The following is a 24861-nucleotide window of genomic DNA, read 5'->3' as shown; positions in this document are numbered from 1 at the left end:
TGTTTGGTCTCCAAAGTAAAGGTCAAACAAGGTCAATGTCCATTTGATTCTATAACATGTGGCATATGTTACCCCATAACATGATAACTAAGCATGATACATGGTCCAAACTATTCTTTCTTAAAACCCTGTTAATTCAACTAGTAATTTGCATAATTTCTTACCAAAATTGGAGCAACTTTAACTTTTGACCCCTGTACAAACTGAAACTGACCTTTGTCACCATTTTTGGTGTTTTTACCCCATAACTCCTGAACATTCAGTCATAGATGGTCCAAACTATACCTTTTTGGAATCTTTACGATCAGACAAATAATGTGGTGTAGTTTTCAAAATGATTTGAGCATTTTTAATTTTGACCCCTGTGTAATTCTCCAGTTGACCCCTACCTGGCCGCCCATTGAAAATTCAAGTGGCCAGTCATTTTTGTCTAAGGAGTATTTGTGCCGACTTTGGTGCTTGTATCACCATTTGCACGATTTTGCTCTAAATATTCTCATAAGGTGCGTTTACATGTTACGAATGTCATTTTTCTGTCATTCGTGACACATTCCTGACATTCTTAATGTGACTTAACGCATCTGAATAGGTTTCTTAATAGTGCGTGTTGGTGCCTGATATTCTTGATATTCGTGGAGCATGTTTTTGCCTGTCAAAAAATCTTCCACGAATGTCACACACCACCCTTATTTCGTCTCACGTCGTGGAGGTCGCAACTGAGCGTGTTGATCCGTCTTGATGAGTAGTGATCTTTAATAGAACGTGACAACGTTCGTAGTGGTTCCTGTCATGGTTCTTGGAGCCCAAACTGTCACGCGTTATTACGAAGTGACACGGAAACTGTCAAGTTTTGACATGACTTGTAACGCGGCGTCACATTTCACTGCGCGCCACGACGAATCGGTTTTCTGTCACGTGCGCACAAACTCGGCTCCAAATGTCGTTCCACGGTTCCTGCTGAAGCTCCTCAGTAACCGATGAGCGGGAGAACGAGTCTGAGCCAGAGGAACCAGAGGAGCGAGAGGAGACTCACGTGCAGCCAGACATCTCTGCACCTTCTCCATTCCGGCGGAGGAAGAAGCGCGCGCACAATTAAACCCTGCTGCATCGCATTCAGTTTGATTGCTGATACCAAGTCGGCTAAAAGTCAAATTTCAGTGCTCTTCAGCGCGCTCCTGCAGGTGTTCCACCTGCTGCATGTGCCTGATGTTTGGGAAAATGCGCCAGACGAGAGCCGCATGAAGCCACACATCTGGCGCTGTCCTGCTCCTCCTCTCTGCGCCACTCCATGGCACAGAGTCCAATTACCCATGCAGTCACAAAGTTCTTCTGAAAAACTGAAGTGATCTGAATTCAGTTGGATGAATATGGGGGTGTGTGTGGAGACAATTCACCTCGTTCACAACGTGACAGAACTTAACAATGCGCTGTTACGCGCAATAGCGCGCGATAGCGCGGAACAACGCGGAACACTATTCTTGACCGTGCGTAATGGTTCCTGATAATTCTCCGGCAACACGTGCCATTAATCGTAACGTGTCGTAACAGGTTGCAGCAGTTCCTGAGGACACCTGACGCCTCTGCCCCGAATAATCACATTCGTGATCAGCTGCCAAGAATGTGTACTTCGTGGCATTTGTGACTTGTCGTTATGTGTAAACGTAGCATTAGCTGCTGCACGAAAATGGTCCGTCTTTGTGGCTTTGGACAACAGAACGAGCGGCACACGGTTTGCACAGACACTCTGAAATGGCTGGCTTACATCATTTGTGCTGGGGACCTGAACGCGTCTCACATCATGAAACGAAATGAAAAGATTAAATAAAATTGAAATTCAATAAAACCACATTTTGCAGACAGACGCCTAAATTCATGTGTGCTTGATTTGCGTGTTGGCTGATGGACTTGCACATCGCACACATTTGTGCGTGGGCATCCTGGTGCCTCCGTGTAGGTTCAGTCTATCTGCTGGTTGCCAGGTTTCACAGAAGAACTCGTCAGTAATGCAGAAGGAGAAAGCAGCATGACAGCCAGTTTATTGTCATGTTAATAGATTACTAACCAATAGCTGCTGCTGTACATGGAACTTATTGACACACATGCATGCACAGAGGTGTTTGTTTAGAATGGAGTGGTAGAGGCGGTGGACTTTCTGTTTTTCCCCCATGTGCGTGCGTCACTTCAGAGCAAAACCCATTTGGCTCTATTCACTTCATTCACACAGTGAACATAAATGGTTTGCGTCATGATTTAGCAACAAAATAAAAAAAAAAATGGACTGACTCGTTCTTTCGGAATAATGACTAGATAACTGACTTCATTAGGCTTGTTTTTTACACACACACACACACACACACACACACACACACACACACACACACACACACACACACACACACACACACACACACACACACACACACGCACACACACACACGCACACACAGACAGGATGCACTCCATATCTCTTCTTTCTGGTTTCTTGCTACTCGTGTGACCAAGTCAATTTGGTCTACAATCAAGAAGGGCTGTGACAGCAAAGGGTGTGTTCACTTTTTTACAGCCACCCTCATATTTAAACTAGTGATGTGATATTCTGGACCAGTATCAGTCCAATATTGGCCAAATTTAGCAGATCAGTTACCAGTGTTAAAATAAATAAATCTGATCAGTGCAGTTGAGTCTATGCCAAATTACAACCAGACATTATTAGGTTTGTTTTTTTAAGATACTGAAGGTGCCAATATTGGTGTATCCTACATGAAAAGTGGTATTGTGCTGAGCCTAATTAAAACATTATTAGGGCACTACTCAGCTTTAACAATTGCATTTTATGAGAGAAATCATTTTTTCCTTAAATTGCTGAGAAGGAAGTAAATTGGTGTCAACAGGGCGTCAGCAGTCGAGCTCTAAATTAATCCAGAACCACAGATTTTATGTAATGTAGGGAATCTAGATGCAGTGCAACATCCCTGCTGATGAAACTGGCTAAAACTATTTTCTGACACCACATGGTTGGTATAAAGCAGCATATTAGAAGAAATTTGTGGTGTAACGGACCATAGTTGATCCATATGGACCTCCACTCTTGGTTTAACATGCCTATGAACTGTGGATTAAATACAGACTTTTCATAGTAGTGTGAAATAGTTTTATTGTCACAGAGAAATATTTTTAAAGTAATAATTATGTAGCTGTCAGTGCAGAGTGACAGTGAAAGCAGAGTTTTGCACTCATGTGGATGGAGTACATTAAAAGCAGACAGCCTTTGCTGCTTTGCCCTCAATGCACATCGGGATCCAAGCATGGAAAGAATTGCTCTAAAATATCAGGAGCTGAGGATGGATTTTGCAACGTGTTTTCCCTGTACCAACCTGAGCTCTCTGAGCCAGATGTGGGCAGAACCGAAGTGTCTGGGCATCTATTGAGATCTGGAGTGGTGGGAGAAAAACAGAAGACTTTGAGTGCATTCAGTCAGTGATGCATGATGGATTCATCCAAATGCCCAACCCCATTGGAAAGCATTTTTCCTTAAAACTGAAAGTGGACAGACTTCAGAACACGGCGAGGTTTTCTTTTTTTTTTTTTCCCAGACGTGCTGGAGATGATGTTCAAGGAAAGAACCTTGATTTGACTGCAGCCACTGAAGCCTCTTCGTTTTACACAAATCAGTTTTTGTCTTTACACAAAAATAACTCTCGCCAAGTCACTTAAGGATTCAACCATTTCATTTAGCTTTCTGCTTTTTGTGCTTGCATTGTTGGACTTTTGTTGCTGTGTCAGCTGGCTGCCATGCCAACATCTGTCTCAGCTCATCTTTCACTCTTCATTTTTTATTTTCTTCATTTCTTTATTTATTGGAAAACTTCATATTTTTGTGTGAAAGCGGTCACTTTCCTTATCAGAGAGTCGAGGAGCCAGTGCTAAATATTCTGTGGCTAAAATTCTCCCGTGAGAGCCTCATAATGACAGGCTACTGAATGGAAAGGTTTCTGGTTCGATTGCTGCCAGATGTGGAAACATCACGCTCATCCGCACTGTTACAGCTGCTGGTGAAAATTTGTATTTACAATGTGTTATTGTGTGCTTCAGATTGCTCCATATTGTGGGGAAAACATAGATACCATGTAAATTTAAGTCAAGGTGCAATTTACTCATGTGATACTGCGTGTCAAGGAACTGGTTATTTTTATTCATGCTAAGCTATGTTTATACTTTTGACACTGACCTGGTCAGTACTTACACCAGGCAAAATAAGTATTTAACACGTCACCATTTTTCTCAGTAAATATATTTCTACAAGTGCTGTTGACATGAAATTTTCATGAGATGTCAGTAACAACCCAAATAATCCACACATACAAAGAAATCAAACCATAGATGTCTATAAATTATGTGTAATAATGTGAAATGACAGGAAAAAGTATTCAACACCTGAAGAAAGTTAGGTGCAAAACAGCATGGAAAGACACCAGCTGGAATCTGTCAGTACCAGTATTAGAAAGCAATCCTGCCTAAGGATGGGTATTGATAAGATTTTATCAATATCGATGCCATTATTGATTCTGCATATTGATCCGATTCCTTATCGATTCCCTTATCGATACCTCTTGTGAATTTTGTACTAAAAGTAGGCTTTACAGGTTTTCTATGTATTTCATTGAGTCTTAAAGTAAATAAATATGAAATTGGTCACTGTATCCTTGATCTCTGGACATAAATAAAAATAAACAAAACGGTGTTTCACTTTGAAGTTATTAATTCTGACTGGATTCTATCGTTCTAACTTGACTCGGCAGAGAGCCGTGCAGCGTTTGGAGCTGTGTGAACAGAACAGAGGACGATTCTCGTTTCTTTCTCTCAACAAGACAGGAGTCCCAGTTAGTAACTTTAATCCGCACAAAAGTGACTCACAATTTCACATACTCAGGGATGAAAGAGGTGAAAAACAAAAAAGCTGAAATCCAAAATTGCCCCCCAACACCACCTGCACGAAAATGTTTTAGGGTTTTAGCAGGGGAAAGCGAAAGAAAAAAATGAATCAACGAAGCAATGATCAAAGCATTGCTTCGATCTGCGAATCAATGCTTCGATTGGTTCAAGGTTCAAAGCAAAGCCGCGCTGCAGAAAAGTTGATTACAGACCCGCTGCAGGGTTTGTAATCAATGTAGAGAAATGATCATTTTCCTGACAAACACCCCCAAAAACAATGGCCACTCTGAAGGACCAATAAGGGAATCGTTAAGTAAAAAGGTTATTGATGTCGGTGGATCGAATAATTTCTTAACGATACCCGAAAGGAACCGGTTCTCGATACCAATCCCTAGTTCTGCCCCTTGTCAGTGCAAATTAATATCAGCTGGTTCAGTCCCAACTTATAGCCTATAAAAATGTCTCATTACGAAGATTTCACACAAGAACCATATCACAAAGTGCTCTCTCAAGATCTTCACAACCTGATTGTTGCAAAACATATTGATGGCATTGCTTACTGAAGGATTTCTAAACTTTTGAATGTTCCAGTGAGCACTGTTGGGGCCAAAATCTGTAAGTGAATGTAGCATCCTTTCACCATAAACTTGCCACAACCAGGTACTCCTTGCAAGATTTGAATAGAATTTATCACAAGAGTTGTCCAAGTGCCAAAGACCACTTCAGAAAGACCTGGAATCGGTAGGTACAATTATTTCAAAGACGACAATAAGTAATGCACTCAACTGCCATGTATGCATGCTCACCACACAAGACTCCATTGCTGAAGAAAAAGTATGTTGAAGCTTGTTTGACGTTTGCTGCACAACATTTGGACAAGTTTGTGAAATACTGTGAGAATACAAGTGAACCCCCTTAACTTGTGCAAGTTGGAGTCCACAAAATCAGGCCGCGCGTTATCTAAAACCACGAGTTAATGAGATTGACAAAAAAAAACAAAAAACCCAAAAAAACAACAAAAAACAAAACTTATCAATTATGCAGTAGTCTAAATTTTCAGGGTCCACAAATGGAATGTCATAATACACACATAAATCGCACTGCACATCAACCCAAAAACAGCATACCAACAGTGACATTTGCAAGTGGCAACATTGTGGCTTTGGGCTGTTTTTCAGGATGAATGGAAAAATGTACCAAGACATTCTTGGTAAAAATCTGCTACAAGGATGATGAAAATGAAATGAGAAAGACAATGATCCCAAACACACAGCCAAGGAAACTCAGTTTGTTTCAGAGAATGAAAATAAAGCTGCTAGAATGGCCCAGCCAGTCACCTGATTTGAATCCAATAGAAAATCTGTGGACCTAAAGATCAGAGTTCATAGAAGAGGTCTACGGAACCTTCAACATTTGAAGACAGCTTGTGTGGAAGAATGGGCCAAAATCACACCTGAGCAATGCACGCATCCAGTTTCTTCATACAAGAGGCATATGAAGCTTGAAGCTGTCCTTATCAACCGTGGCTTTTGTACAAAGTATGAAATTTCAGGATGAGTGTTCAATATTTATTTCTCTACATATTTGTTGTGGCTTCTTTGTATGTGTGGATTACTTAGGCTGTCACCGACACCTGGTGAAAATCTAATGTCCATAGCACCTTTAGAAATGTATTTACTGAGAAAAATGGTGACGTGTTCAGTATTTATTTCACTTGCTGTATCAGAGAAACAGAGTTGTGTATGCTGACACAAAACAACACCTCGGGCCTCAAACAGTTATGCAACACCTGCACAAACCATGTGTGAGCAGCACTCCTCACACCTCCTGCTCTCGGCCTCTTCCACCACGCTGAACACTTCGGCTTTATTTCAGGCTTTTATTGCAGCGTCCATCAGTGTGGAACAGGAGCACACCCACAGACAGTGGCCACCTCCAGCTGGGGGCAGGGTGAATTATTTAGTGAAAAGATGCTGACAGCAGAGCCCATTGAGACGCTGATAAGTGGAGGGACTAATGACTGTCTGTTTGTCTGCTGGATGTCCACTTTGTTACAGTGGATACACATTGACTGTAGCTCTATCCATAGATAACCACTGGGTTAGTTTGACAGAAAGCAGGCAGAAATAGCTGGTCTTTCACGTGCGAAATATAGCAAAGATTCGTCTCATCCTGTCTATGGCTGATGCTGAGACCCTGATTCATGCATTTGTCTCTTCAACACTAGACTACTGCAATGTTCTATTCTCTGGTTTACAGCAGTCCAGCATTGGGGGTCTTCAATTAGTTCAAAATGCTGCTGCCAGACTTTTGGCAAGAAGCAGAAAGTTTGACCACATTACACATTTTGGCCTCTCTTCACTGGTTTCCTGTCCCTGTGAGATCAGATTTTAAGGTTCTTTTACTAACCTATAAAATTACTTGCAGACTAGCCCCTCCCTACTTAGCTGACCTAATTAAACCCTATGTACTGGCCTGGGCTCTGCGTTCACAGGGTGCAGGACTACTTTGTGTCCCTAAGGTGAATAAAAAGCCTGCAGGCCACAGAGGCTTCTCTTATTGTGCCCCTGTTTTGTAGGGTGATCTCCCTATGGAGACAAAACAGATTCTGTAGAGACTTTCAAGTCCAGACTTAAGATGCATGTATTCTCCCTCTCATATGGCTAGCATACTGGCACAGTATGGAACTATGCTTCCTATCCCTTTAACTCGTATTAGCAGCGGAAAAGGTCTCGGCCTCACTTCATCTAAATTCTGGGTCTGCTAGTGAAGTTTAAGACTAGCGGCCAGTGATCTCCTTAGTATTCGCTTTGTTTCCTGTCAATTTACTGCTGGTGAACTCATACCTTAGGTGTAGATATTTCCAACGGATTGATTCTGCTCTTTTTCTCTCTGTCCGGGGCACGGATGACGTCGCGCAAGGCTACCGGCTACACACCGCAGGGCGCTAGACTGACCAACAATGACTGCGTGCTCATCTCAATAATGCTCTGGTTTTTCTGTTTCCTGTTTCTTCAGCTTATAAAAACTTTGTAAAAACCTTGTAACTGTTAGAATGGCCTGAGCAATGGGTCTCCTCTGTCTGGTCTGCTTGAGGTTTTTCTTTACCACTGTCTCCTCTGTGCTAGGGGTTGGCAAGGTTAGACTTTACTCATATGAAGTGGCTTGAGGCAGCTTAGTTGTGATTTGGCACTATATAAATGAAATCAATTATGGTTGTTTCTGTTACTCAATATCTGTTTCTTCTCTGTCAGTGTCACACTGTCCCCTGCTGGACACATTCCATATTGCAGTTGCTAATTACAAAAGTGAAGTTTCAGTATAGTGGGGATTACTGAAAAACAAATGATGTTATGTTTGACATTTGGAGTAAAGGCCAGGATAACAGAAGAATTTTTTTTTTTTTTTTCCGTTTTATGTTGGATTTGCTTGACTGGGCAGAAAAGGTAGCGTTCACTTATTGTCACTTATTGGAATTCTCTTGGACTGTATAATTGTTTGATCAATGCTTGTTTATACGCCTGGTACTCACTCTGTTTTTACGTTATGTCTTTTATTGTATTTAGTGTTGTTTTAGAGTTGTAGTGTGTTTTATTGTTGTAACACTGTGCTGCCCTCCTTGCCAGATCGCTCTTGGAAAAGAGATTTTTAATCTCAATGATGCCTATCTGGTAAAATAAAGGATTTGATTGATTGATTATTTTGGACCTTTGCAAATGTATGGCCTCCAATTAGTGTCCTTTGCAGACTTTGTCTGCTTGCTTACATTGTTAATAGTATAATGTGGATGATTTTTAGACATTGATGTCAGTTTTTAATAAAACAAGGTGGGCTATGGGCTAGTTTGGAGTGGTGCTGGTGGATATCCATAGATTTTGTAACATGATGCAGATGAGTCTGTGACTCCCTCTGGATGGGACAAAAGTCCATTGCTCAATCAATCAGTCAACAACTTTATTAATCCCACAAGGGGCAATTTCATTTGAGTAGTCTGTTTAAAAAAAAACCCACAATAAAATAATATATAACAACAACAAAACAAATAAAAACAGACTTAAGGAGTTAAAATGAATAGCAAGAATAAATAAATAAAAACATGGCAGACCTACGGAGCATTTAAAAGTCGAATTGCCGAAAGAATAAGCGACTTTAAAAACCGGTTGGTTCTACAAATGGTGAAGCATAACGTCGTCCTAAAGGAAGCCGTTACTGCTGCTTACTTCCCTAGCTTAGACCAGTACACATTTACAGCTGGGTGGTCTGGACCAATGCAGATGAAGTGTCTTGTCCAAGCATACAGGCAGGTAGCGTGACCAGGAATTGAACCCAGGACTACATATTAACAGCCCAAGTCTTTACCAAAACTATGCAACTCACAGTTCCCACACAGAAGTGGGAAAACATGAAGTAGAAGAAGAAAACCATCGTGCACGTGCAAATACCTGCACTGATGATAGTTAGATTTTTACCTTTTTAGCTCTTTTGGGGGTCTTGGGGGTGTAGTGGTAGTGCCCTTGTCTCTCAACAGTAAGGTATCTGATTCAAGGTCACTGATGCACCAATATACATGTACATCTGGAGTTGGGTCATTACGAGGAAGTGGAGCGATCCATTTCTTTAACCTTTTTTTTGGTGGTTGTGTGTGTTGTTGCAGAACTGCCTGATACGGGTGACATCTCGGGGTCGGGAAGCTCTGGTGGCAGACTTCGGCCTGGCCAGGGAAGTGGTGGAACTGCCGGTTAAAGACCGGAAGCTCTCCCTCGTGGGTTCTGCCTTTTGGATGGCACCTGAGATGCTCAGAGGGGAGCCGTACGATCGCAAGGTCAGCAACAATGCCCTGACTCTGCAAGATAAAGATTTATGTTGTTTTGACTACGTTGGAAAAGTATAAGTCTTTAAAGATGTGTGTCGGTTATTAATATTTCACGTTACTGATTGCATTTGCAGTAACAGGACATATGAAGTGTTGATTCTTGTCTCTCCACACGTTCAAGAATTTTGCAGAAACCTCTCTAAGTTGGTTGAAAACAGAAAGAAAAAGCAGTAATGGATTTGAAGTGATGATGTAATGTTATGTGTTACAGGTGGATGTTTTTTCCTTTGGCATTGTGCTTTGTGAAATCCTGGCCAGGATTCCAGCCGACCCAGAGATATTACCCAGAACACAGGTAGGCATTGGGAAGCATTTTGAAGCTCATTTTAGTGACATCTAGTGGACAAAATCCTTCATAGCAAGGGTATCACAACAGTTAATATGAGCTGTCTGTTACACATTTGTAGCAGCAAACACAAGTAATGTGCTGATTGTTCATGCAGTGTGTTTGTGTGTATCTTAGGACTTTGGGCTGGATGTGACTTCGTTCAGGGATCTGGTGCCTGGCTGCCCTCAGCATCTCCTGGAGCTCGCCACCAGCTGCTGTATGGTAGGAAGACAGAAAGCACAGCACCAAACAACTAGATCACCTCGCTGTAGAGTTCTCAGCGAGCAAAATAAAAAAAAAAAAACAAACAATTGGGTAGAAGACTTCTGTATTTACTACAGTGCATCTGGAAAAGTATTTACGGCGCTTCACGTTTTCCACATTTTGTTATGTTGCAGCCACAGAGGTTAATAATGAATACTAGAGTCTGCAGTCCCAGTACTGCCTACTAAATGCGAATGTCCCTTCACGGACAACAATATGACACCTCCTACCCAGGCAAAATATTGACGAAGTGCCCGCATGTTATGCAAATATGCGACTGAACACACTCGGAAAAACGTTCGCAAAATACGTGTTAAAATGCTATTCTGACCTGGATATCGAGTGGGTAAAATGAATTTACATTAAATGATGTAAGGAAAGTAAACTTACTTTGACACCCACACATTTCCAAATATTAGTGTTGAAAGTTACACGGATCTGATCTGTTCCAGCTGCGATAAAACAGCAGCATCCTGCTGCTGCTGCTGTGTTCAGCACTGCACGACTCATCAATCCATTACAATACATATATTTTTACACTATTATCCTTTACTGACCGAATTTCATTCATGAAATCAGTGGTGTGGGTGTACATCTGTGTGAGGCCGTGACTGTAAGTGGCACAGCAGGGGTTATTATAATCTGTGAGCAGCGACTCAGTTATTTAAGGCGCAAAATTAAAAAAAAAAATCGTCAGTCTTGTCAAACAATTTTAATCACTAACGAAAAGTATTTTAACTAGACATTGGTCTAGCAGGGGAAAATATCAACTAGACATAAGAGTTCATGTCCTCGGACAGGCATTGCAGGCAACATACCCCTGTTTGTTGACCAAAGGTCCTGGACAAAATGACAAGAATAACCAAAACCACTTACTTATGGAAGGAAATGTTGCCTCCCTCCTTCCTCCCTTTGTGGCTTTGCCAACATGCGCAGCTTTCCGGCATATTCCACTTGTTTCTTGACAAGACTAATTGAGCGTCTATGCATGCTGCCCACTGAGTTGCCCGGATCCAATGTGGCGACCACACCTCCTTGCCAGGACACAGCTCAGTGCGACTGCAGACTCTAGTTCTTATATTGATCTCTGTGGTTACAGCTTTAGTCCAAAATGGAGTAAATACATTTTTCTGTCAAACACCCCATAATGACATGAAAAAACTTTTTTTTAATTTCTGCAAATTTCTTAAAAATAAAAAACTAAGAAATCACATCTACATACGTATTCACTCCCTTTGCTCAATACGTTTTTGATGCACCTTTAGCAGCAATTACAGCCTCAAGTCTTCTTGAATATGATGCCACAAGCTTGGTGCAGCTATCTTTGGGCAGTTTTGCCCAGTTCTCTTTGCAGCACCTCTCAAGCTCCATCAAGCTGGATGGGTAGCATCGTTGCACAGTCATTTTCAGATCTCTCCAGAGATGCTCAATCGGATTCAGGTCTAGGCTCTGGCTGGGCCACTCAGGGACATTCACAGAGTTGTCCTGAAACCACTCTTTTCATATCTTGGCTGTGTGCTTCGGGTCATTGTCCTGCTGAAAGATAATCCATCATCCCAGTCTGAGGTTAGGGGTGAACAGCCTAATCAATTGTCTTCACTTTCTGTAAAGTAATAAATTTGATAAATTTTTCTTCATGTTTTGATTTGGAATTGAATATGCACTGTTCCCGAAGCATTTTCATGTGTGGAAATAAAAGTTATAAGGAGCTTTAGTCATTTTTAAACACACTATTATTTTGGACACAACTATATTTCAGCAATGGAGGCACATTTTTGCTGCTCAAACTGCATCAGGACAGATTCATAAAAAGAGCAACCAAATTACCCCATGTTGTGCTTTGGCATCAGACAAAGAAAGCCTGAAGCAGTATTTCAGGCTTTCTCTTCTAGAAACACTCCTGTCCTGTGCACCGGCAACATTTCCTGTATATTCGTTTTGTGAATCGTTTCATAATTTGTGTCGGTAGCATGGCCCAAGCAGAGGGTCACCCCTTTGAGTCTGGTCTGCTTGAGGTTTCTTCCTCAGAGGGAGTTTTTCCTTATCACTGTCGCCTGTGTGCTTTGCTCTGGGGGTTGGTAAGGTTAGACCTTACTTGTGTGAAGTGCCTTGAGGCAACTTTGTTGTGATTTGATGCAATATAAATGAAAATAAATTGAAAAATTAAATTGAAAAAATTACTTTCTTACATGACTCTTATCATGGACTGTTGTTTCTATTTGTTTCAGACCATCAACAATTACAGATTTTATTTTAAGTGTTTTAAAATCTTCATAGCCACTTTCCTCATCCCTTCACTGGAATCTCTGAGGACATTTTTGGAAGTTACCCATCTGAAAAGTCATCAGTTTTACATAATTACGCAAGTAGTAAGCATGCTTGGTGAATTTAGTGAGTACATAACATGTTGACCTGAGGAGCCTAGGTGGGCCAGTTTGAAAAACAGATTTTTTTTTTTTTTCTTCAGAAAGTATTTCAAAAATGTGTCAAAAAGGGTGGTGGGGGGGGTGTAGTCTTATAATTGGGGTTGTCTTATATTTGGGCTGATACAGTACAGTGATCTCTGTGTATGACTGTGACTGTGTATTAAAGGCATTGCGCTGCGGTGGTTTGAATCATATTTGTCTAATAGATTACAGTTTGTTCATGTAAATGGGGAATCTTCTTCACAGACTAAAGTTAATTATGGAGTTCCACAAGGTTCTGTGCTAGGACCAATTTTATTCACTTTATACATGCTTCCCTTGGGCAGTATTATTAGACGGTATTGCTTAAATTTTCATTGTTACGCAGATGATACCCAGCTTTATCTATCCATGAAGCCAGAGGATACGCACCAATTAGCTAAACTGCAGGATTGTCTTACAGACATAAAGACATGGATGACCTCTAATTTCCTGCTTTTAAACTCAGATAAAACTGAAGTTATTGTACTTGGCCCCACAAATCTTAGAAGCATGGTGTCTAACCAGATCGTTACTCTGGATGGCATTTCCCTGATCTCTGGTAATACTGTGAGAAATCTTGGAGTTATTTTTGATCAGGATATGTCATTCAAAGCGCATATTAAACAAATATGTAGGACTGCCTTTTTGCATTTACGCAATATCTCTAAAATCAGAAAGGTCTTGTCTCAGAGTGATGCTGAAAAACTAATTCATGCATTTATTTCCTCTAGGCTGGACTATTGTAATTCATTATTATCAGGTTGTCCTAAAAGTTCCCTAAAAAGCCTTCAGTTGGTTCAGAATGCTGCAGCTAGAGTACTGACGGGGACTAGCAGGAGAGAGCATATCTCACCCGTGTTGGCCTCCCTTCATTGGCTTCCTGTTAATGCTAGAATAGAATTTAAAATTCTTCTTCTTACTTATAAGGTTTTGAATAATCAGGTCCCATCTTATCTTAGGGATCTCGTAGTACCATATTACCCCATTAGAGCGCTTCGCTCTCAGACTGCGGGCTTACTTGTAGTTCCTAGGGTTTGTAAGAGTAGAATGGGAGGCAGAGCCTTCAGCTTTCAGGCTCCTCTCCTGTGGAACCAGCTCCCAATTCAGATCAGGGAGACAGATACCCTCTCTACTTTTAAGATTAGGCTTAAAACTTTCCTTTTCGCTAAGGCTTATAGTTAGGGCTGGATCGGGTGACCCTGGACCATCCCTTGGTTATGTTGCTTTAGACGTAGACTGTGTTTCATAATTATTGTATGGCCTTGCCTTGCAATGTGGAGCGCCTTGGGGCAACTGTTTGTTGTGATTTGGCGCTATACAAGAAAAAAGTTGATTGATTGATTGATTGACTGTGTATAGTACACAGATGTGACATAAGCTACATGGGGATCAAAAAGTGGTCACGCACATTATTCTCTCTTCTCTTTGTGTTGAAGGTGGAGTCCTTCAGACGTCCAGCCTTCAGCGAGTTACTGGATGAATTAGGAGAAATTTCTGAAAGCCTGGAGACAAAATCAGACATGGCTGCGACTTGAGTGAGTCATCTGGAGAGCCCGCTTGATCCTGGAACAGGATGGTGTGAACATTTCAGGTGCTGTGGCATCCTCCACTGCACACCACATGGACACTGAGGTGCTGCTCATAGACTGTTTGGACAGAAAGCTAATTCTTATTCTTCAGTTCTCTCTGTGCTTTGTTTTGTAATAAATGACAGATGTTTCAGTGAGACGATCTGTTTTCTGATTCTTCTGTCTGCTCGTCTGTCCATTTGAACTTCTCGCTCAGCTCTTCTCCGGAATGAAAAGACCTTCGTTGTCCAAACAGAACATTTCTGCTTCTAGCTGGAGTTAAAGGTTCAAGATTTCTTTGTGGTTCAATAAAGCAGCGACTCAAGGATATAAGTGAGAAAGACAAAGAAATAAAAGAGGAAGTGAAGACTTTTAAACACGTCTCTTCAAAGACTCCTTCAAGACTTTTCCGAGTTATGGCGTCGCTGTCGGTCATGAACGTGCGGTTTACAAATGTCCTTATTCTTTGTTCAGTTCCCAGTTTCTGATCCAAATTCTTAATTCTTAGTTTTAATTCATCTATCATACATGAAACCTTCATCTCTAAAACAACAACTACTGACAAAAGTCTTAAGATTTATCCAGTGGCATTTGTATTTATTGTACAAAACCCACAAAATTTCTCAAGATGTGAATTTAGAAAAATTAAGATCTCAGCATTAAATTTCAAAATGAGATTTTTTTTATTACATAGTCTTGAAAATCATTTTATTTTTAGTTAAGTTGCTCTAAGCTATATGTGTGTGCATAATTTATACTTTTTGTTCAGACTTTTTCCACCCTCTTTCTGAATGAAATGTTTTCACACTTTTTGCGAAGTTCACCTACATTTACTACATTTGTCAATTTTTTTCAGGGAGCTAAAAAAAAAATTCCTGTAAATTTATCATAATACTATGTCGTTTTAAATTTGTCACTGTAACATTGTTCTGAATGCAGTGTTGCTCTTCTGGTGGTCGTAAATGTGGCTGACTGTTGCTGACTGATGCTGCATCATTTCATCCTGTTTTTGTTTTTGTTTTTTTTCTTTCATGGGAGAATGGCTCCAGAAGGCCTCGGTGTAAAATGCACTACCCACTACTGAGTATTGTCTCCAGATTATCCTAGGTGACGGACTTTGGATGGACAGCAAGCTGATTGGGCATTGAGTTTGACTATTTAGAAGACATCAAAAATAAATGACTATAAATCCATCGTCTGTGTGGAAGTATGTGGTCTACATTTGCAGTGAGTTGCCCTTTCTGCCATTGGTCCTCCATGTCTGAGCCAAATTCAGAAGGAATATGACGGGGGTGGAGCTCAAGTCAACATGGTTGTTTGCACACATGTCAAAGTCCTGTTAGAAGTGGCTTTTTGTACACTAAAATATAATGCAAAGTATAGATCAAAAGGGCTTTTCAATGTTAAAATGAAATATCTGCTAAATCTGCAATACGGATCAGATGCAGATCAAACTTACTCTATTCACTGCGTGCCATTTTGCACCTCACTGTCACAAATAAGTGAATGAGCCACTTTTGTTTGAGCTATAATGCAAAATGTACCTCAAATGGGATTTTCAATATTAAATTCAAATGGCCACAAAATCCACAATCTGGATCAAACTTTGTCAAGTGATAGTGAGTGCCGGTCTGCACCTCACTTTCAAATTTGACAGTGATCGGGGCATGTTTGATGAAAATATAATGTAAAATATACAATGAATGGGGTTTTCAATGTTAAATTTAAATGACCACAAAATCTGTCATCTGGATTTAGAATTCATCATAGTACAGAAACAGCATTAGTGAAGGTTACAAATGATCTTCTTATGGCCTCAGACAGTGGACTCATCTCTGTGCTTGTTCTGTTAGACCTCAGTGCTGCTTTTGATACTGTTGACAATAAAATTTTATTACAGAGATTAGAGCATGCCATAGGTATTAAAGGCACTGTGCTGCGGTGGTTTGAATCATATTTATCTAATAGATTACAATTTGTTCATGTAAATGGGGAATCTTCTTCACAGACTAAGGTTAATTATGGAGTTCCACAAGGTTCTGTGCTAGGACCAATTTTATTCACTTTATACATGCTTCCCTTAGGCAGTATTATTAGACAGCATTGCTTAAATTTTCATTGTTACGCAGATGATACTCAGCTTTATCTATCCATGAAGCCAGAGGACACACACCAATTAGCTAAACTGCAGGATTGTCTTACAGACATAAGGACATGGATGACCTCTAATTTCCTGCTTTTAAACTCAGATAAAACTGAAGTTATTGTACTTGGCCCCACAAATCTTAGAAACATGGTGTCTAACCAGATCCTTACTCTGGATGGCATTACCCTGACCTCTAGTAATACTGTGAGAAATCTTGGAGTCATTTTTGATCAGGATATGTCATTCAAAGCGCATATTAAACAAATATGTAAGACTGCTTTTTTGCATTTACACAATATCTCTAAAATTAGAAAGGTCTTGTCTCAGAGTGATGCTGAAAAACTAATTCATGCATTTATTTCCTCTAGGCTGGACTATTGTAATTCATTATTATCAGGTTGTCCTAAAAGTTCCCTGAAAAGCCTTCAGTTAATTCAAAATGCTGCAGCTAGAGTACTGACAGGGACTAGAAGGAGAGAGCATATCTCACCCATATTGGCCTCTCTTCATTGGCTTCCTGTTAGTTCTAGAATAGAATTTAAAATTCTTCTTCACCTCTACTGGTGGTTGGCTCTCACTGCGGTATTGTATCACTTCCTGTTCCGGAGCACAGCGGTGTTTTTCTGTATCTGTTAGCTGTTTAATCTGCGCAGTTAGATTGATCTAGTTATCTAGATTACGATTTGTTTCCCAGTGTAATCTTTATGTGCCTTAACTAAAGCACTCCTTCTGCTGAATCACCTCTAAATTATTTACACATTATTCACTTTGCGTGTTTTTAGGAATCCGCTAGCTTAGCGTAGCTACTAGCTCTTAGCCGATTTAGCATGGCGGCTTCTCCTGTCTCTCCCGCACTTTTCTGCTCTGGGTGTGAAATGTTTAGTTATTCCTCGGCCTCCTTTAGCAGTAACGGTACTTGTAATAAGTGTAGCTTATTCGTAGCTTTGGAGGCCAGGCTGGGTGAATTGGAGACTCGGCTCCGCACCGTGGAAAATTCTACAGTTAGCCAGGCTCCTGTAGTCGGTGCGGACCAAGGTAGCTTAGCCGCCGTTAGTTCCCCCCTGGCAGATCCCGAGCAGCCGGGAAAGCAGGCTGAGTGGGTGACTGTGAGGAGGAAGCGTAGCCCTAAACAGAAGCCCCGTGTACACCGCCAACCCGTTCACATTTCTAACCGTTTTTCCCCACTCGACGACACACCCGCCGAGGATCAAACTCTGGTTATTGGCGACTCTGTTTTGAGAAATGTGAAGTTAGCGACACCAGCAACCATAGTCAATTGTCTTCCGGGGGCCAGAGCAGGCGACATTGAAGGAAATTTGAAACTGCTGGCTAAGGCTAAGCGTAAATTTGGTAAGATTGTAATTCACGTCGGCAGTAATGACACCCGGTTACGCCAATCGGAGGTCACTAAAATTAACATTAAATCGGTGTGTAACTTTGCAAAAACAATGTCGGACTCTGTAGTTTTCTCTGGGCCCCTCCCCAATCGGACCGGGAGTGACATGTTTAGCCGCATGTTCTCCTTGAATTGCTGGCTGTCTGAGTGGTGTCCAAAAAATGAGGTGGGCTTCATAGATAATTGGCAAAGCTTCTGGGGAAAACCTGGTCTTGTTAGGAGAGACGGCATCCATCCCACTTTGGATGGAGCAGCTCTCATTTCTAGAAATCTGGCCAATTTTCTTAAATCCTCCAAACCGTGACTATCCAGGGTTGGGACCAGGAAGCAGAGTTGTAGTCTTACACACCTCTCTGCAGCTTCTCTCCCCCTGCCATCCCCTCATTACCCCATCCCCGTAGAGACGGTGCCTGCTCCCAGACTACCAATAACCAGCAAAAATCTATTTAAGCATAAAAATTCAAAAAGAAAAAATAATACAGCACCTTCAACTGCACCACAGACTAAAACAGTTAAATGTGGTCTATTAAACATTAGGTCTCTCTCTTCTAAGTCCCTGTTGGTAAATGATATAATAATTGATCAACATATTGATTTATTCTGCCTAACAGAAACCTGGTTACAGCAGGATGAATATGTTAGTTTAAATGAGTCAACACCCCCGAGTCACACTAACTGTCAGAATGCTCGTAGCACGGGCCGGGGCGGAGGATTAGCAGCAATCTTCCATTCCAGCTTATTAATTAATCAAAAACCCAGACAGAGCTTTAATTCATTTGAAAGCTTGTCTCTTAGTCTTGTCCATCCAAATTGGAAGTCCCAAAAACCAGTTTTATTTGTTATTATCTATCGTCCACGTGGTCGTTACTGTGAGTTTCTCTGTGAATTTTCAGACCTTTTGTCTGACTTAGTGCTTAGCTCAGATAAGATAATTATAGTGGGCGATTTTAACATCCACACAGATGCTGAGAATGACAGCCTCAACACTGCATTTAATCTATTATTAGACTCTATTGGCTTTGCTCAAAAAGTAAATGAGTCCACCCACCACTTTAATCATATCTTAGATCTTGTTCTGACTTATGGTATGGAAATAGAAGACTTAACAGTATTCCCTGAAAACTCCCTTCTGTCTGATCATTTCTTAATAACATTTACATTTACTCTGATGGACTACCCAGCAGTAGGGAATAAGTTTCATTACACTAGAAGTCTTTCAGAAAGTGCTGTAACTAGGTTTAAGGATATGATTCCTTCTTTATGTTCTCTAATGCCATATAACAACACAGTGCAGAGTAGCTACCTAAACTCTGTAAGGGAGATAGAGTATCTCGTCAATAGTTTTACATCCTCATTGAAGACAACTTTGGATGCTGTAGCTCCTCTGAAAAAGAGAGCTTTAAATCAGAAGTGTCTGACTCCGTGGTATAACTCACAAACTCGTAGCTTAAAGCAGATAACCCGTAAGTTGGAGAGGAAATGGCGTCTCACTAATTTAGAAGATCTTCACTTAGCCTGGAAAAAGAGTCTGTTGCTCTATAAAAAAGCCCTCCGTAAAGCTAGGACATCTTTCTACTCATCACTAATTGAAGAAAATAAGAACAACCCCAGGTTTCTTTTCAGCACTGTAGCCAGGCTGACAAAGAGTCAGAGCTCTATTGAGCTGAGTATTCCATTAACTTTAACTAGTAATGACTTCATGACTTTCTTTGCTAACAAAATTTTAACTATTAGAGAAAAAATTACTCATAACCATCCCAAAGACGTATCGTTATCTTTGGCTGCTTTCAGTGATGCCGGTATTTGGTTAGACTCTTTCTCTCCGATTGTTCTGTCTGAGTTATTTTCATTAGTTACTTCATCCAAACCATCAACATGTTTATTAGACCCCATTCCTACCAGGCTGCTCAAGGAAGCCCTACCATTATTTAATGCTTCGATCTTAAATATGATCAATCTATCTTTGTTAGTTGGCTATGTACCACAGGCTTTTAAGGTGGCAGTAATTAAACCATTACTTAAAAAGCCATCACTTGACCCAGCTATCTTAGCTAATTATAGGCCAATCTCCAACCTTCCTTTTCTCTCAAAAATTCTTGAAAGGGTAGTTGTAAAACAGCTAACTGATCATCTGCAGAGGAATGGTCTATTTGAAGAGTTTCAGTCAGGTTTTAGAATTCATCATAGTACAGAAACAGCATTAGTGAAGGTTACAAATGATCTTCTTATGGCCTCGGACAGTGGACTCATCTCTGTGCTTGTTCTGTTAGACCTCAGTGCTGCTTTTGATACTGTTGACCATAAAATTTTATTACAGAGATTAGAGCATGCCATAGGTATTAAAGGCACTGCGCTGCGGTGGTTTGAATCATATTTGTCTAATAGATGACAATTTGTTCATGTAAATGGGGAATCTTCTTCACAGACTAAAGTTAATTATGGAGTTCCACAAGGTTCTGTGCTAGGACCAATTTTATTCACTTTATATATGCTTCCCTTAGGCAGTATTATTAGACGGTATTGCTTAAATTTTCATTGTTACGCAGATGATACCCAGCTTTATCTATCCATGAAGCCAGAGGACACACACCAATTAGCTAAACTGCAGGATTGTCTTACAGACATAAAGACATGGATGACCTCTAATTTCCTGCTTTTAAACTCGGATAAAACTGAAGTTATTGTACTTGGCCCCACAAATCTTAGAAACATGGTGTCTAACCAGATCCTTACTCTGGATGGCATTACCCTGACCTCTAGTAATACTGTGAGAAATCTTGGAGTCATTTTTGATCAGGATATGTCATTCAAAGCGCATATTAAACAAATATGTAGGACTGCTTTTTTGCATTTACGCAATATCTCTAAAATCAGAAAGGTCTTGTCTCAGAGTGATGCTGAAAAACTAATTCATGCATTTATTTCCTCTAGGCTGGACTATTGTAATTCATTATTATCAGGTTGTCCTAAAAGTTCCCTAAAAAGCCTTCAGTTAATTCAAAATGCTGCAGCTAGAGTACTGACGGGGACTAGAAGGAGAGAGCATATCTCACCCATATTGGCCTCTCTTCATTGGCTTCCTGTTAGTTCTAGAATAGAATTTAAAATTCTTCTTCTTACTTATAAGGTTTTGAATAATCAGGTCCCATCTTATCTTAGGGACCTCGTAGTACCATATCACCCCAATAGAGCGCTTCGCTCTCAGACTGCAGGCTTACTTGTAGTTCCTAGGGTTTGTAAGAGTAGAATGGGAGGCAGAGCCTTCAGCTTTCAGGCTCCTCTCCTGTGGAACCAGCTCCCAATTCAGATCAGGGAGACAGACACCCTCTCTACTTTTAAGATTAGGCTTAAAACTTTCCTTTTTGCTTTTTGACCCTGAACCATCCCTTAGTTATGCTGCTATAGACGTAGACTGCTGGGGGGTTCCCATGATGCACTGTTTCTTTCTCTTTTTGCTCTGTATGCACCACTCTGCATTTAATCATTAGTGATCGATCTCTGCTCCCCTCCACAGCATGTCTTTTTCCTGGTTCTCTCCCTCAGCCCCAACCAGTCCCAGCAGAAGACTGCCCCTCCCTGAGCCTGGTTCTGCTGGAGGTTTCTTCCTGTTAAAAGGGAGTTTTTCCTTCCCACTGTAGCCAAGTGCTTGCTCACAGGGGGTCGTTTTGACCGTTGGGGTTTTACATAATTATTGTATGGCCTTGCCTTACAATATAAAGCGCCTTGGGGCAACTGTTTGTTGTGATTTGGCGCTATATAAAAAAATTGATTGATTAATTGATTACTTATAAGGTTTTGAATAATCAGGTCCCTTCTTATCTTAGGGACCTCATAGTACCATATCACCCCAATAGAGCGCTTCGCTCTCAGACTGCAGGCTTACTTGTAGTTCCTAGGGTTTGTAAGAGTAGAATGGGAGGCAGAGCCTTCAGCTTTCAGGCTCCTCTCCTGTAGAACCAGCTCCCAATTCGGATCAGGGAGACAGACACCCTCTCTACTTTTAAGATTAGGCTTAAAACTTTCCTTTTTGCTAAAGCTTATAGTTAGGGCTGGATCAGGTGACCCTGAACCATCCCTTAGTTATGCTGCTATAGACGTAGACTGCTGGGGGGTTCCCATGATGCACTGTTTCTTTCTCTTTTTGCTCTGTATGCACCACTCTGCATTTAATCATTAGTGATTGATCTCTGCTCCCCTCCACAGCATGTCTTTTTCCTGGTTCTCTCCCTCAGCCCCAACCAGTCCCAGCAGAAGACTGCCCCTCCCTGAGCCTGGTTCTGCTGGAGGTTTCTTCCTGTTAAAAGGGAGTTTTTCCTTCCCACTGTTGCCAAGTGCTTGCTCACAGGGGGTGTCCTCGCGTCAAGCAACCCAGTCCAGTCGAAGATTCAAGCTTCTCTACTATGGAAACCACCTGGACAACTAAGAGCCTTCACAGAAGGGAGTTTTTCCTTCCCACTGTCGCCAAGTGCTTGCTCACAGGGGGTCGTTTTGACCATTGGGGTTTTTACGTAATTATTGTATGGCCTTGCCTTACAATATAAAGCGCCTTGGGGCAACTGTTTGTTGTGATTTGGCGCTATATAAATAAAATTGATTGAATTGATTGATTGGATCAGATCCAGATCAAACTTGTCAGTTGACAAAGGATACCATCCTACATAATGTCAGTTATGAAAGAAATTCCATCTTTTTTGACAGTTATGAATTTTTGAAAATTCATTCCATGTTAAAGGACAGGGATTTTTCCAATATTCCAAGATTTTTCCTGACATTGACCTTTAACCTTAAATATCGAATCAGTTATTTCCTATCAAGAATCCCATGTAAAAATTTCATAATATATGAAAAATTGTGAGTTACAGGCTGTTCACAGACAGACGGGTGAAAACATTACCTCTGCCCAACTTCATTGACAGGGGCAACGAAAGGCATCAAAGGGCTGTTGCAAACTCTGCACACTGGGATATATCCATGTCTGATAGTTCACATTAGTAGGACATGCAGGTTTTTGAGCGTGCACAATGTTTTAATTATAAACACCTGTGTTGCCAGTTTGTTTCTTACAATTCTCCAACTTTTTTGTTGAAATGTAATGGCTTTCTTTGTTTATTACACTTATCCCAGCCTGACCCTAAAAATCTCCAAGGGTCCTTGGACAAGGTCCTTAATCCCCTAGTTGTTCCCAGTGCTATGTAGTGTGTACCTTGTATGGCAACACCCTCACATAGGGGTGAATGTGAGGCATTACTGTAAAGCGCTTTGAGCATTTGATGCAGTTGGAAAAGCGCTATGTAAATGCAGTCCATTTACCATTTAGTCTCACTCGCATGCTGAAACCATAAGAAGGGAAAATGTCCTCAAAGAGAACAGCCACTGTATTTGTTGAACAACATGACTTCATTATGACACCACTTACACCAATCAATCACATTTTGCCAATCAATAAACTAGATCATCTCTCTAGCCCTCTGAATTGTAGAGATATAGCAGTAAATATTTTTCGCACCATATTTTATTAACCTTGATTTTTGTCTGATCCTCTCTAAAAGTTAATCATCTTGAGATATCTGCCCAATTAATATTTCTACCAGGTTTGGTGAGAATGTGTCCAGCCGTTTTAGGTCTCTAGTTCAGACTGATTCCAAATGGGACAATGGATTATTATGAAAGACCCCCCCTGGTGTTTAATCAGAGTGAGCCTGAGGCAAAGTACGAACAGTCTGAACTGATCTCATGTTCAGGGATGTTTCTCTGTCATACAAACTAAATATCTGTGTCCACAAGACATTATTTGTGGATATGTGCATTTGTGACCCAGACCCGACACACGAATAGCAACCAGAAGAGGTTACCATAGCAACAGTCAGCTGCTATGTGCAATATTTAAACAGTTTGGTACTTTACAGTTAGACTGCAGCCTTCAGTTCAAACTGGCTGTTTGATGTAATGACAATCTGAAGACATTCTGAGAGTGTGTAAGGTTGAAACGGTGACGGCATGGAAAGTGATCAACATGTTTATTGGAAGCTTACATCCCTGCTTCTTACACATAAATGCAAATATATTACATAACAAAACAAATCAAGACCAACTTTTAATACAAAAAAAAAAAAAATCTATACTGGCAATAATCTGGTTGTTCATTTGCTTTTGAATTACAAAGACGAATGGTGGGTGAAATTTATTACAATAACATTTGAGTGTGACTGACTCAGGCTGCATTCCATTCTGATGGGGTAGTGTTCTATGTTTGCATGCTGTGGCTCATTCAATAGCAAATTTTCACATGTGTGAATTCTTCAATTAGTCATCTATATGTCAAAAAAAAAAAAAATAATAAAAGGCCATTATAATTCCAGAGCTATAAGCAATATCTTAAATGGCTTGTTTCCTCTCCCCCCCCCCCCCCCCCCCCCCCAAAAAAAACAAGCAAAAATGTTTCAAATTTACAATAATGTACATTAGAGAAAAAACATCAATATGCAACAGGCTGGAAATAGAAAATTTGATATTTTCAGGTAAATGCTTAATTTTAAACATTTTGGTGGTGGGGGTGGTCATCTTTTTACCTGACAGAAATTCAATTAGTGAGCGCATGATTATAATGCAACAAATCTACTAGAATGCAAACACTTATCACGTAATTAATGTAATGAGGTTGGGCAAGTTAAACACACACAGTAAAGTGCTTCTTGTTGCCCCCGAGGCAAAAAAACAAAACAAAACAAAACAAAATCATTAAAACATGTAACAGACTGTCAGTCAGGGGCTTGTTCTGTAAAATGCACCTCCAGCTTGCATTCATTTGATAACCAACCGCACTGGAGAGGTTAAGCATATGATCTGTGACTTTAAAAGGTCAACCTCAGTAAAACATGTAGCACATGATATCTACTTTCAAAATTAT

The 24861-nt window shown here is 40.6% G+C and overlaps 1 protein-coding gene and 1 long non-coding RNA gene across 2 annotated transcripts in view; both read left to right on the top strand.

Annotated features, from left to right (window-relative positions):
• Positions 1-14561, top strand: part of zgc:162952 (PKc_LIMK_like_unk domain-containing protein) — a 62977-nt gene extending 48416 nt beyond the window's left edge. Inside the window, exons 6-9 of the mRNA XM_034171003.1 lie at positions 9587-9754; positions 10017-10100; positions 10269-10355; positions 14281-14561. Of these exons, the coding sequence (XP_034026894.1) occupies positions 9587-9754; positions 10017-10100; positions 10269-10355; positions 14281-14379 (438 nt within the window). The 3' untranslated portion in view covers positions 14380-14561. The remainder of the gene's footprint in view (positions 1-9586; positions 9755-10016; positions 10101-10268; positions 10356-14280) is intronic.
• A 9273-nt stretch (positions 14562-23834) lies between these two features.
• Positions 23835-24796, top strand: LOC117509855. The gene is made up of 2 exons (XR_004560567.1): positions 23835-23897; positions 23935-24796. It is a non-coding gene; the product is annotated as an uncharacterized LOC117509855 (long non-coding RNA).
• The last annotated feature ends 65 nt before the right edge of the window (positions 24797-24861 follow it).

Source organism: Thalassophryne amazonica, chromosome 5, assembly GCF_902500255.1.
Source record: "Thalassophryne amazonica chromosome 5, fThaAma1.1, whole genome shotgun sequence".
NCBI classification, from domain to species: domain Eukaryota; kingdom Metazoa; phylum Chordata; class Actinopteri; order Batrachoidiformes; family Batrachoididae; genus Thalassophryne; species Thalassophryne amazonica.
This window is presented reverse-complemented; position numbering and strand designations above follow the sequence as displayed.